The 15,211-nt window shown below is 41.6% G+C and overlaps 1 protein-coding gene across 1 annotated transcript in view; it reads right to left on the reverse strand.

The window, feature by feature from the left end:
* Positions 1-4,487: 4,487 nt before the first annotated feature.
* The window catches only part of si:ch211-276f18.2 (glucose-fructose oxidoreductase domain-containing protein 1), a 30,297-nt gene continuing 19,573 nt past the window's right edge, over positions 4,488-15,211 (reverse strand). Inside the window, exons 2-3 of the mRNA XM_037079043.1 lie at positions 7,824-8,017; positions 4,488-7,575 (exon numbers count right to left, since the gene is read on the reverse strand). Coding sequence (XP_036934938.1) covers positions 6,835-7,575; positions 7,824-8,017 — 935 coding nt within the window. The 3' untranslated portion in view covers positions 4,488-6,834. The remainder of the gene's footprint in view (positions 7,576-7,823; positions 8,018-15,211) is intronic.

Raw genomic sequence — 15,211 nt, forward strand, 5'->3', positions numbered from 1 at the left:
CACTTACACAAGTCAATATGGATGTTCTTTTTTTCTTTATTCCATAGAAACCACAGCATTAGACAAGTGCTGAAGCCGTAAACCATGTTGCAGACAATACACACACACACACACACACACACACACACACACACACACACACACACACACACACACTTGTTTTCTCTCTTTCACACACACCCTCACTCATACACACACATTCAGTCAGTCAGTGCTGACCACTGGTGCAGGGAGATGGGACGGTAAAACACTGAGTCAGGACCAACACAGTCAATCAGAAGAAAAAGAAGAAGGGATGAGAGGGCTCATTGAACACGAGTGCACCATCACACTTATCAGCACGCAGAGGATGGCCTATTATTTCTGCGACGTCGGCTGACCTCCTTAAAATGGCATATTGTCCTTAACGGATAGAAAATATAAATTATCCCTACAGTAAATACATTCTCTAGATTAAGAGCCATAAATATGCGTTTGAGAGCTCAAATTACAGTATGTACAGAGGTCCATGCGTCCACAATATGCATACATGACAATAAATATTGGATATAAGCACATTACAGAATCAAGATGGTTATTTGTTTGAGCAAGTTAAGGGCACAACAAGACATAGCAGGAGTCAGCATTCATAAACCAGCTGAGGGCAGGCATTCACAACATATGTCTGTCTGTTATTAGGTTTTATTAAAGGGCTCCCACAGGAAGAGAAGAGAAGAGAAGAGAAGAGAAGAGAAGAGAAGAGAAGAGAAGAGAAGAGTTTTAGGGGGAAGAAGCACCAGTGAGCTTATATTCCAGGCTTCAACCTGACTCACAATGGAAAGAAAAAGAGATAAAGAGGGGGGTGGAGAGAAAAAAGAAATAATAAGATAAGAGAGAGAGAGAGAGAGAGAGAGAGAGAGAGAGAGAGAGAGAGAGAGAGAGAGAGAGAGAGAGAGAGAACCTAGTTTTGGCAATGTAGCTTCCAATTGCTAAGTAATGGTCTCCGAAAGCAGAAGAGTGGCTCTTTGTGTTATCTTCGAGGTTGTTTGTCTCTCAAAATTAAGAACTGTCACCTCCCCCACCTCCACCTCCACCTCCACCCTTTTCTCCTTCAGTATGGGAATACCTTTCCTGCAGTTTGTGAATGCTGGCACAGAAAGAACAAGCAATTCAGAGTCAGAGAAGTCAGAGTGCAAAGTTGGAACTGTACGCCTCCTGTCTTATTATTCTGCAACGTCTTTTTCTGATGCACACGGACGGTTTGTCCTTAACAGGCAAACAAACAGAGAGCTGAATGATAAGAATATCTACATCAACAAGTCCATAAAACACGGCAGTTGTTAAATATGAAACACGAGGGAACGAGCTCCGCCGTCCACACCGCTGCAAGGATGATACAGCGTAAAATCACCTGAGCATCAGTCTGATCGTTAACCAGCTCTTTAATTAAGATCAAATAAAAAACACTCCGTGAGTCAACATTTGAAAGAACACATGAGAAAATGAGTCCAGTGAACATTTCAATGCTGAGTTTTGAAAATGTATTAAATCCTTGTACTCGACTGTATCAGCTCATAAAATTCCACTCATTAAATATTCAGCGCTTCAGAACTCAGATCTGTTTCAGAGTGCTGCCCAGTGGAACTCATGCATAGATGAGTAATCTACACCCAGCTGCGGCTGATGTCACTGAAAGGCCTTTGCAGACGTCTCACTAATACACAGTGAGGTTGCGATGCATGAATATCCTCCCTGCTTCACCATCACAGAATTGTAACCAACACGCTAAATTAAGCGGGACTTTTGTTCCCGTGTTTTGCCAAGTCTGTGCACTGGCTCAAATGAAAAGCCTTCTGGTCCTCTGATGTTCCTAATGTGAGGCTAATGCTAATGGCACATTCAGCACAGTGCATGGGAAGCTGGCTGACGATGTGTCTGCTGAGCTGTCTGCGTCTCCATGGAGCAGGTTGGGTCCGCGTGGACATGGATAAACCTCCAGCTAGCATCACCAAACTGTGAGTAAATCCACCTTTCAGACACGTGAAAGAGCTCAAGCTAATGTTGAGACACAGTTGGGTTTTTTGAATATCTTTCACCCTGGGACAGTAATGTAGTTAATTCAATCTCAGCAGCTGATTTAAGCAGACTGGATCTATTGTGAGAGGATCCTCACACACACACAGTCCTGGGTAATGAAACCATGACAGCCAAGTTGCCGTGTTCTGAAAACAGACGGTGGATTAGGAGACAAAAGGGAAGAAATGAGAGAAGGTTGAAATAAAATGAATACATTTAAAGCTGAGTTTAGTTTCTCTAAACTTTGACTAAATCTGACTCCTGTTGTGATTCTTTGGGGGCTTACTGAAAACTATGCTAAACTAAGACCATCAAACACACTCCTTTGCTTTTACCCTGCAGAATTCTCCTCATGGACCATGATAACAGCACTGGCAAAACAAGTATGCAGAGCAATGACACATGTCACGGCTGCATCTTTATTCAGCTACATTTCCAAATACAAAAACAAACTTAATTTTGCACGTTTGTAAATTCTCAATAATTTCCAACTGTCTTGTAAGTATGGAAAGAACCATGGAATGCATTAATAATAATAAAGAAGGGGATTAGTTGGCTATGTGGGATTGTGGGTAATGTAGGCACAAGGCTTTTGAAAAGCACTCATATAACACTGGTGGACACATTATGGGGAGGTTAAAAACAAATGAACAAAACAGATTAATTTTTTTATTTCACACATTTTTCTTTCTTTTCAAAACCTGGTGCCCACATTACCCACAATGCAACTTAGCTACTGAGTGGTATTACTGCAGGCATATAATCAGATTCCATGCAACCTCCTCCAGAGACACAAAAGAGTTTTACTTTTTTCACAGACTGTAAGCAGCAGCACTCCCCAAGACCTGTAAACATACTTTAATGTGTAAAATTGATGGAGTTAACCTTTAACAACATATGGGTTGAAAAGGAACAGTTCTGTCAAGGACATTTCTCCGAAATCAATAATAAACCCAACTTAGATAATCAGATTAAATGACAGTTTCACAAATTTGTATTTGAACTAAATCACGTGATGCTTTCCAGGACACATCCAATAAATGGTCACCCGCAATTAAAGATTTACAAATGACTATGGCATGAAATGGATCCTAGTGGTGAATCTACCACAAACAAATCATTTTGTGACTTGTAAATCATATTGATATGAACTTTCTTCAGTTGAGTCAAGGACTTCAACTAGTGGACTAAACCATTCTCAGACTTTGGGGAAGAACTGTCTTTCTTGTTGAGAATTCCTACCCAGATTTACTTTCTATCATCACTGGTATCCAGGTTTCCATCTCTAGTCTCTCACCGTAGGTTCCCTGTACACATTTATCAGTGGATGATTTACATCCAGACTCAACAGCAAAGGCTATTACAGTCATACATGGTGGCAGTCAGGGGGCTACCAGTGACTTCATGTTGAGAGTTTCAACATTTCTAAGTGTGAAACCACTGGCTATTTTTTTAAGAGGACTTTGGAACAATTTCCAGCTGGGATATCTTTAATGAGACCTCCAGATATTTCCAGCCCTGTTTGTTGTGACCAAAGCTGGTCTTCCTAACCCTAGCCAAATGGTTTTTGTGCCTAAACCTAACCAAAGCACAGCATTGTCGCAACATAAGATAGAAGACTGAACCTAAAGAAACGTAAAGTTGCAGCATATCTGTGGTCAACATGTATTCTTGAGACTGGGCATCCTTGCCTACACCTAAATTCAAGTATAAATCATGACATTAATTCAGGACCACTTGTTGACATATCTCAGCTTAATGATGCTTTTTTTAATTAAACTAGAAGAGGGAATTCCAATGAACACCTTGTGCAGGTTTAAATCAGGCAACTGTTATCAGACAGAAGGGGGGAAAGTCTATACGCAGATTTGATAAGGCGCTTGGTACACAAGGAGCAATAATCAAACTTGAGCAATCTTACATGATGATAGTTTATCAGTGTTGGACTCAGAGCGTTTTCAGGCATTTTAGTCAAAGAGGGCGCTTTTCTTCTAAAAATGTGCAACCTCTAAGCGTGACACAGTTCTGTGCAGCAGATCGCACCACAGCACGCACTGTAATGTGTCCTGACATCAACAGGACATTGAGTGACAATTCGAACACTAAACAATAAAAGGGAGTTAAACATTATTACTACTGATACTTTGCACTGTGACCAGCTCACTTTTCATATCAGTGTTTGCACGGGATGACAGTGAGGTTATGTCGGATCATGACTGTGTTGATTGACGATCCATCTTCAGAGCCAACATAAAGCTTTTCATAACAGCGTCAAGAGAATAGCGTTTTGGTCGGTAATTCATAGAAGGGGAACTATAAAAAAGCTGATCGCTCCAAGGCCTCAGTCTCCTGGAAATCTCCTAAACACACTGCAGGTTAGTCCACAAAACTTTGATAGCATAAACGAAGAATAAATACCTCAACACTCATCAAAACATCCCAGTTGCTTGTTGTTGTTTTTTTTTTTACAATTAAAATACATACAGTACTTGTTCATCTCTTTAGACAACCGCATAATGTTGTTTTATAATATTTTCATATGTACATTTTCAGTAGTCATTACATAGATAGTATTTCAGCACAGCTTAAGAACTTGAAACCACACAGGGGAACAGAGATGCATCAAAAAAAAAAAAAAAATCAATCTTTTGGCTTGTAGGTCAGTTCTTTTACCTGTATCGGGTAATATCAAACCTGTATTTGCAAATAATTTCTGACGGTTTGTTTTAGCTCTCTTTTGCGATTGCCATACAGTAAAAAAACAAAGAGTAGTTGGAGTTCTGAAGGCCAGCTGCACTCATAATGCACGCACGTTATGCCCTAAAGGATAAGGCTGGTAATATTATATATATATATATTTCTCCATAGAGCATCAAATGTGGATTAGTCAGCAGCTGAAAACAGTTTCTGATAAATACACATAAACTGAAAATACAGATGTTTGGGGGGGAAAATGGTTGTAAAAAAAACCCCAAAAGAAATTAAACATATATATGTTCTTAAAGCTTCTTTTCACAAGAAATGCTTGTCCAATTTTATTTTTCTTTTAGCTCTGTTTTTCTCTCTGTTAGTGACCCTCTTAGCTTTTAATGCTCCATGATGTTTACCAGCGAATCGTTAATTTTGTGTGTATTGTCAGCGTACCAGACCTTTTTCGCTGAAAAAAAGCTGCCAACGAGGTGAGACTGAACCAAAACAGCTGTTGTCCTTAAAGAGCTGAAAGATGCTTAAACGTTACATAGAGTTAAAGGAAACTGCAGAGTCAGGTGATAATACTTTGTGGGTTGATTGCTATTATCAACACCTTTCACATTACACATTGACCGTTATCATTTGACCCATCATTAATGAAAAAAAAACATTGATTTGTGCAGCTTTAAAGATTGACATCTTCGATAAGAATCAATGATGATTGATGCTGAGTGCCACAGTTGCGTTGTGAGCAGTGCTGATGGGTGGATTTATTTTGTTGGTTTTGGTCTTTTCATTGCATTTGCTGGAACTAAGAAAAAAAAACATAACACCAGCATCCGACCAACATTTAACAACTCTAACAGAAACATAAAGAAATGCTTATCTTAACTGGCTGCAAGTTCCCAGTCTCACTGTAGACGTCTAATTGATGTGATGGATTTCACCTACATTTCACTGCTTTAGAAAGCATGCTAAACGCTCAATCACAGTAGCCTGATGCAAGTGTGACCCGTTGCATTGCAATATGAAGATAATACCCGAACATTGTTCAACAGACTGTATTTATATCCATACTTAAGGCTCAGCACAGATACGTTCACACCACACAGAATTCTGTGTATTTCATGGCCATGCTTCATAAAAATAATTAAAAAAAAAAGCATTCAATAAATAAGAACATTAGTATCACTGTACTGGCCTCCCATGCAGGACTTGCAGCCTGATGCAAAGGCTACTGCAACTGCATAAAGGCATATCATAGTGTGTTTTAACCCTTTACTCCAGGCTGGAAGATACAGTATATTGCATACATAAACCAGAAGGCAAACGCCTCTGAAAGCCCACCAGCCAAACTATTGATTTCTTTTTTCTCATGTTTCACACATACAAAGCAAGCCTAAAGAACAGACAGACGCTGAAGCTATCAAGCATGTTGCTTTTTTTCTTTTTCTTTTTCTTTTTTTTTTTTCAAAACATTCACTTGGCAAACTAACATGTACATCAGACCTTTAGCAACGACACAGCGGCACAGCTTGAACTGAGAAGACTATCATTCTTCCTTGGCTGTCCTCGTTTGGACCCACAGTGTAAGGTGTCTTCCAGACCAAGTCATGTAGAAGAGGAGCTGAGATGAGAGGTGCAATACCATTAAGGTCAAGCAGAACACGATAGCATTAGTTTCACTCTCTGATCTGCCTCCACTGTAGGACTATATCTTGTCTTTCTGTTGCATGATTCAGTTTGACTCACAAGCGAATCTCCCTGGAAGGACTCATTCCTTCTGTCTGGAGGGGAACACAGCAAAGGCTTCCATATAAATAAAGGTTTGATTATTGATCACATTGCTTTTCCTCTAATGCAGAAGCAGGGTAACCTCCCTGTATCATAGTGGTGTAACCTCTCCGTCTGTAACAGTAACAACAGATTTGACAGTGTTAAAATGAACCCTCACTGAATGTAAGAACTAAACCCAGTAGCAGTATGAATACAGTCTCAACAACGGCAAAGCTTTTGTGGCACCACCTCCAGGTTCGAAGGTAACACTGCCGTTCAGCCATTTAAAGGGGTCAGCACTTTACCCGGATGCTAACAGTAGAGCGACATCCTGCTCCGTCGCATGGCCTCGCTGATCAAGTAGGCCGGGCTGATCTCGGGTTCCTCCGTCATCACCACAATGTTCTGCCACTCTCCGCACTGATTGGATTTCTTGATGGTATCCACCACACAAAGAGCGTAAAGACAGTCCTCGAAGGTAGCAGCCATCGTCAGAGGCCTCCCGTCCCATGTCCTCCTGTCGTCTTGGTCTTGAAAGGCCTGCCGCACAGCCTGGATCATGCGGATCGTTCCTATGAGATATGGGGACGGTATGTCACTGAAGGCCTTCTCTGGTAAAGATGCCTTCTCAAGTGGTGTGCTGTCCTTGAGCAGGAGTTCAGGGCCTCCGCCACCTCCTCCACCCCCACTGTTCTTCTGTCCGTACAGGTCTGTCCCCATGACCGTTAACCTTCCGACTGTCCCCACAACAATCACCTCCTGCCGAAACTCTCCGGGCACGTTGAAGTTGAGCGTGACGGTGCAGCAGGCGCCTCCCTCCAATACCATCTGGAACGTGCAGAAGTCGTCACTGGTGATCTGACGGATGCCCCGGATGTGATCCGTTTGTTTGACAAAGGTCTTGAGGAAGCCGTGGACCTTCGCTGCACGCTGACCAGTCAAAAACGTCAGCAGGTCTATGATGTAACTGCCCACCGAATGCAGACCACCTCCTCCCATCAGGTCATCGCAGCTCCAGTTGTATTTCTTCCCCAGGAGACTACCGCTATGGACCTTTAGGACAAAGAGGACAAACCGTGACAGTATTTTTTTGACGATGTATTAGATCTCTTTTTACTTGAATGTGACCAGGACAACTGAGGTCAAGAACATTAACAGTCGTGGTAGAATCTATGTGCCTGCTGCTCTCACTCAAAACTCAAGTGGAAATATAACATTGTTGTCATCATTATAAATGGTAACTGACAAGCAACTGAAAAATCACCATTTTAAAAGACAAGCATTTATAGTTTGTATCATACCTGGGCCTCACAGACCAGAAGCTCCCCGATGTACCCTTCCTCTAGCAACTCCTTCATCCGAACAAAGGCCGGCAAGAAACGAAGCACATTTCCCATAATGCTCAGCAACTTGGGGTAGTACTGGGCTGCTGACATCATTCTGAAGGCATCCAGAGGCGTTGCTGTCCGGTCGCAGATGACATTCTTTCCAATACCTTATAAAAGAGAGCAGAGACAGTTGGGAATGAGCCAAGTGAGCTCTGCTGTTTTGCCGGACAATTTGAAGGTTCTGACAGTTCTTGTTTTCTCTTTACTGTCAATGTAAAGATATAGTGAGCAGTTAGTAAACAAGAGAGGATGAGAGAAAGTAACGTGTCTTTTGGATGTTGTTGCTACCCTGCTAAAAGGCGCAGATTAATGTTAACATTCAAACTGATTTCCAGAATCAAAACACAGAGCCATAAAACAATAACCAGAATCTTAGGACAAAATCTGGATCCCCGAAAGCAATTAAGTAGGGCTTTAATGTTGGCCTGATGGAAGCTGAAAAGACAAACACAGAAGGTGTAGGAAAGATGGAGGAGGAAAGAAAGAGTTTGTGGTCACAGTACGAAACCTTAGTAAAATTATGTTCAGCACATTACAGGTCCACCGGTGCCAGCAGCAACCAAACACAACAGCGAGAAGACAGACAGAGATGTGAGGAGAGACAGACAGAAACACTTCTCTGTTATGACTTTCCTTTTTACTGGACAGTGGACTGGGAGGAGACAGACGGGAGCCGGTGAATGACAAGCAAAATAGATCATATTATATATATAATAATAGATCATATATATATATATATATATATATATATATATATATATATATATATATATATATATATATATATATATATATATATATATATATATATATATATGAATGTTAATAAATGCTTAATTACATTTCACATGACATAAGCCTACATTTACATTACCTTAGCTGAAGCAGCCGGATAGAGGGGAGTTTATATGTGCATATTAAACACATGGGTCTTGTTGGCATGGAGACAAGTCCCGGGATACAAGTGCTGACCCAACCAAAACACATTGTGAAGGAATAATAGTTCGGGGCCCATCGGTCTGCCAGCCGCCATTTGAGAACCACTGTTCTAGATTCTCTGGATATACAGAAAATACCTATCATGGTTTTCTAATTTCAGCCATTTTGAATTTTTTGAAAGGAAGGATGTAATGCAAAATGCAAATATATGGTAATATCACAGAGGTAGCTTCATTACACTTCTGGAATATGAGCATACTCACTGCAAGTATGAGCTATGCCTGAAGTGAGCAGCTCCTGTGTCCTCAAGTGACACAAGCTGAATGCTAAAACACAATATAATAGGAGCACAAGAAGATAAGACACACCACGTCAGTAGCTAACGTTAGCCTAGCTCTGTTTGAGCCTGTCCACTTAGTTGAAGGGCTGGATTGCTTCCCATTGAAAGAAGGAAAGTGGCTATGCACCTGCATTATCAGGAGTGGTAAGGTAAGCAGACATGCATTTTCCAAATCAACATCTTAGGCCTGACTCTTTAAGTATTTCACATGTTAAAACTGAAGACGAGAACCCTAGTCACTCTAACGGGAAGGGGCAGCTATGAGCTCATTCCACAATCGAAAACAATCTTGAACTATCCACACAAAGGTGATATTCACGCTTTATCTGAACCTTTTCCACAGTGTATGCTCCTTTTTATGAAGTGGAACGTTTAAAGGACCATAAGCGAGAAGACTAGATATTTTCTACATATATAGATGTTATAGTTCACTGAGTTCAGATTCTGACTTATCTGGGTTGGTTCTGAGGATGAATTGAGTCTCACAGCCTGAAGAAGGAAGTGCTCTGTAGTGTGGTGGTACAGCACTTAAAGGTTTACTTTGTTTAACTATCATCATATTAATGTTATGAATCTGACATAGCCACAAATAGACACAGTTCCTTGTTCCTGCAAACAGCTGAGATAAATTGCTTGTGTTGCCTCTTTCTTCCACTTTCTTTCAAGAAAAGCCTTATCAAGATCTTCACCACAGGAAGTGATGGTGTTCATACTGCTAATGTCCAGAGGGGCTGCCAAAATCAACACTAAATATAAGTTCCTTGTACTCGCTTTAACTTTCCTACCTCTGATGAGTTACTGGACACTGCAAATCCATAAGGCTGTGGCAGGACAAAAAGGTGTATTTTATAGCTTCTGAACGATCCTTTTCACTTGTAAGATGAAGAATGTGTTATTTGTTTGAAACGTTAGTCATGTAAGTCAAGTCTGAAAACACAGGACTGAGTAGAAAGATACTGGTTTGCGAAACCTCACAGCTGTTAAGGCAGTTACTAAGACCACTTTGGACACTGTTAGCTCACAATGTCATTGAATTGCTTAAGTCACACACGATCACCAGGGAGTCAGACAAAAAGTACATGAGTACACAGTCTGGGCCGGAGCGTTACTCAACACACACATTCACCGAAAACCCTGGAGAGTGAAAAGCGGCGTGCTGCCTCCCTCCCACAGTCCTGGCTGAGGGTTGTGGGTGGGAGCGCTGTTTTGGAAGTGAAACTTCCCATGCTAATCTGCCATTAGCTTCCATCGGACAGGCCAGGAAATTAATCCTTCTGACCCAGTTCCGAGGAGCGCCGTGGGAGCCCCCACCCACACCGCACCCCCGCCGACACACAAAGTCAAAGCAACAACAGTGCACCACCGTCCCCTTCTCTTTGGCAGATCCATCCACAGACAGATACTGGAAGGTTGCTTTGTCTAGGGTAAGCCCCTTCTGGGTAAATGCTAAATGCTGATGATTTTTCTGGCACTCATATTGAGTTTGGTGTCTTTATAGAGCAATAGCTTGGCTAGCTACTAAAATGCCCAAAGGAAGACTTCACTCAATTTCACCCACAGCTTTTCTCTTCATGATTTTGGCCAAAATACATTCACACAAGTCTCTTCAGCGAGGTCTACAATCAGAATTGAGACGAAAGAAGTTGTCCTTTGCAAAATCATTTCAGGTTATGACTGTATTGACCTGTCACCTCAGTCTCGAGTGTCACCTTGAAAGGGATGAAAACAGCTCCTGCTCAATCAACAATGACCTTCTGCTCCACGAGCGCAAAGCTCTGAAAGGTTGAGGCTGGCTTAGATGGGTGAGCCTGTTGAGTCATCAGAGCTAGTGAGCCACAGCCCCCTTCTGACGGTGACAGGATGGATTGTGTGTCCATGCGCTCACCTGATTATGGATGCACCTACAGCACACACACACACACACACACACACACACACACACATAAAGATGCCCCACTCATGCCTCCTTTTACAGGTTTTCCAGAAATGTTTGAAAGGGGTCCCAGAGGCAGACCCACAGCTTGCTGGAGATTACATAAGATGTAGCTGGAGGAGATATCTGAGTGAAGGATATCTGAGGTTAGCTTTCTTAGCCTGCCTGAAACAAATGTCACCCAGAGACGTACTGGAAAACAGATGGATAACTCAACTAATTCTGCACCGATTTTGGACTGGAGAATTTTCTCACAGGAGGTCAAAGGCCAGCGTCAGTGCAGAAGTCCTGTAGCCTTCATCCTACAGTCAGTGTCAACCGTCTGCTCCGGTGGAGCTTCTTTTAAAACTGATCCTCTCCCAATCATATTCCTGGATACTGGTGCCAGGAAATATCTAGGACTTGAACTAGATGAACAACATGACACGAAGTCTTTGCTTTTCTTAAGGTACACTTTCCACCAACGAGCATTAAGAGCAGCAGGAATGACCCTTAACACACTGTATTTTGACCAGCGTAAACAGATACTGTAAGAGTGTGACACTGAGGGCAAGGGTTAGTGCTACAGTAACTCTGTGATAGCCAGGGTGAAGTGAAGCTCAACTCACAGGTAAAGCTCCTGGTCCTGGGGGAGAGCAGTAATGGAGCAGAAAAAGAAAAAAAAAAAAAACCCTCCAGCACAGCAACTTAGTCCCCAAACGTCAATAATGCACATGTATCACACATCTATCTTACTGTAAAGACAGAGAGAAAAAGAGAAAGAGCGATATACCGTAGAAGAGGTGAAGGACAACAGCCATCCTGTAAATATTATGCAAGTGCTGCAGAAGAATTGTATGTCGCAAGGAAAAATAGATAAAAGCTAACAGGTGGAACCAGACCACAGTTCATGTACATCGCTCTGCCTTCTAATATTAGCGCTTCTCTCAGCAGCAATGGTGGCAGCCTGCTTGCCTTCAGGTGCCTTTGGATGCCTTTGATGTGCAGACTACTGACATCCTGTCAGAGAGCATCGGCTAACCTCACAAACTGAAATCGCATCCTGTCGTCTCACAGACCTGAGGCCTGAAACCAATCCAAGTGCAATTGTTAGCTGTGTGCTATCACAAACAGCAGGGCCTTCATTCTCAGAGAGTGATGCACGAACATACGCTAACCAGCGAGGTGAACATCATCAACATCTCATTTCACATCACCACTTAATCATTTGATAGCAGCTACTCTGCTCATGATCACCTGCTGAAAAACACGACATGAATTCCCTGATCTTGTTAAAGAGAGAGGAGAGTAAGAGGGGGAGAGGTGTTATGATTAACTGGCTGGAACAGGTGACTTACTGAATATTCATTAAATGTGCTGTGTGCAGCGTTTAAACATCACTACAGTGAGGATCAGACAGTGCACAGCAACTTGAAACACATGAGACCACTGCCAAGATAAGCAGCCTTTTATACTGATGCAACGTGGTCTGATAAATCAGGAAGTTGGCTGAATGGTTTACAACACAGGGCATGCAGAGGGCGCTGTTCTTCCAGTGAAAGCAGATTTTGGTATGAAAAATTACTTGATCTGTTACAGGGCCTTCATTTTATTCTTGCTTTTTAAAACAAGCAAAGCATTTCTGCTTGGGCGGGGGTCACAGGTAGACAAATTCAGTTTCTTAAATTACTGTTATAATTATGTCTTACTCTCTTAAAATAACAGCTTCAGAATACTGATGATGGTACTGTGTGTTGTTGCAGGGTGACTGGCGTTTCTGTCTCTTGTTTCTGCACTATGTAACTCCAGCGAGAGTGAAGGATCACAGTGTTATATACATTCCACGACTAACTTTGTTATGATGTTAAGTTTTATAAGTCTGATACATTTCTGCCACTTTCTACATAATGTATCTTTAATGAAATTGCATTTAACATTTCATTTTGACAAACACCAGGGCAGTGACGGCATTCATTTATGGTTAATTGTAAGAGTGACAATCTGGTTCACAGTTTTACAATAAAACATGGTGTAACAAATCAGATGGAAATCTGATGCATATTTTCTTTATGTTTACACAAGTTTCAGTCATGACCCTGCTGCATGATATCTCAATCTGCTCAAAATCTCCTTCATTACTGCCAGGACTGGGCAACGGAAACAAATGTCACAAGACTTTTGGCCAAAAACTTCCAAGATGATACTGCAACAACACTGTAAGTTTGACTATTGTTACTTTGACACAATATTAGATTTTTGGTCAATAATCATTATTAAAGTGGATATAAAGACGACGTGGGTAAAGCCATAGAACATAAAGAGCAGTCTGCGAATGACATTACTTTACTGTAATGCAGCCTGCCAAACCAGGAAATAGCAACACTGATGCCATATTACAATATCAAAAATCTCAGAGCATATATAGTCTCATGTCACAATAACAATATTATATCAAGACACTGTCCAACCCTATGCATATCTTTGGAAAAGCAATTTTGAGAATCTGTAATTAAAGCATGTTATGATAATCAATGCAATCTGAATTGAAGTGATCAATCTATCTATAACCTAATACTGTATGTCCTTTAAGAAATATGTGTGTCTACTTTTACCATTGTTATCATTTGGTCATGACGGCAGGATGAACTGGTTACACTTCTTTAAAGAAATACTAACATAAAAGTAAAAACAGGTACAGAGAAAGGAAGTGAGACAGGGAGGCAGAGAGACACGCAGAGACAAAGACAGGCTGAGACAGAGAGAGAGAGAGAGAGCAGCTGCATCATTACAACTGAAGGCCGACTCTCTCCAATCCAACGCTCCTCTCGGCTCACTGCCACACACATCAGCTGGGCCTCGCTGCATGGCTCCAGTGTATTCTACTGAACACCAAAATTTGTAGCAACACACACACACACACACACACACACACAGGGCACGGCCAAGGCCAAAATAAGGCATTGAGTCTGTTGTGTGTGTGTGTGTGTGTGTGTGTGTGTACATACGTGTGTTTGGTGGGTGGGTGTGTATGTGTGTGTAGGTGAGTGGGTGTGTTGCCATCACTGCATGATATCTTGAGCGTTCACGCCTACAGTGACAGTTCACAGCAGTAGTGTAAGGCTCAGGAAGGAAAGGCTAGAAGTGGCTGCTGCGCAGGAAGGTCAGGCTGGGTGTAAGTGAGGGCGAGGCTGACAAATTGCTTCTTAGCAAAGCTAACTTGAGAAGCATGTAATTATTTCTCTTCGTTTACTGTTGTACATTTCATCACAGCAGGATGGAAACTTCCTCTGGTTACTGTGACACAATACACCTAATGTGATCCAGTGGAACGAGCTGGAAATCAGTGCAGAGGAAAATCAGGTGGATTAAGAAGGATGCTGAATGCCACATTGTGACAGCCTTCACAACAGACCCTTCACACAGGGATGCCAGAAATAGAGGAAGCCAGGGGAACTGGTCGGGAGAAATAGCCATCTGCCACGTGTCATGCCGTGCCGTGCACGTGCTCCTGCATGGTGATAGTCAGGGAGGGACTTTTCAAATTCCTACATATTGATAACAATCTTTTGAGGAAACACTGTCAACACAAAGTTCATGATTTACATGCAGGACTGAGTATCACGTTATGTTTTAATGACAGGTTGTCTACAGGTTCCCTCGACTCAAAGTCATCAGTGAGTGCCATTCTTGAATTTAGTACTTCAGTGATTAATGTTGTTGATCAATCAATCAGCTGATCAACAGAAAATGACTCACTCACTCTGTTGTCAGTGACTTAATTCTTAATACTTTTCAGGTTCCAGCTTCTAAGACACAATGTTGTGGATCTTTTTCAGTGTTTAATATCATAATAAAAGCCTTTTGGAGATTGCAACTTACATACACAAAAAAAGAGATTTACATCGCACTAATCACTACTTTTAAGTCAATAATGGTTCAAAAGACTATTTGATTGCAGAATCTGCCCCCATTTATTTAGTTTATTACAACCCGCGACCTTAATGTTGTAATTTGCAATTAGTTAGCAATTAGACTAATGACCTGTGTTAGTGGCTAGTTAGCAATGTTCCATAAACTCTCTTACCTTTTTTAGTCTAAAATACATGGACA

Source organism: Acanthopagrus latus, chromosome 19, assembly GCF_904848185.1.
Source record: "Acanthopagrus latus isolate v.2019 chromosome 19, fAcaLat1.1, whole genome shotgun sequence".
NCBI lineage: Eukaryota > Metazoa > Chordata > Actinopteri > Spariformes > Sparidae > Acanthopagrus > Acanthopagrus latus.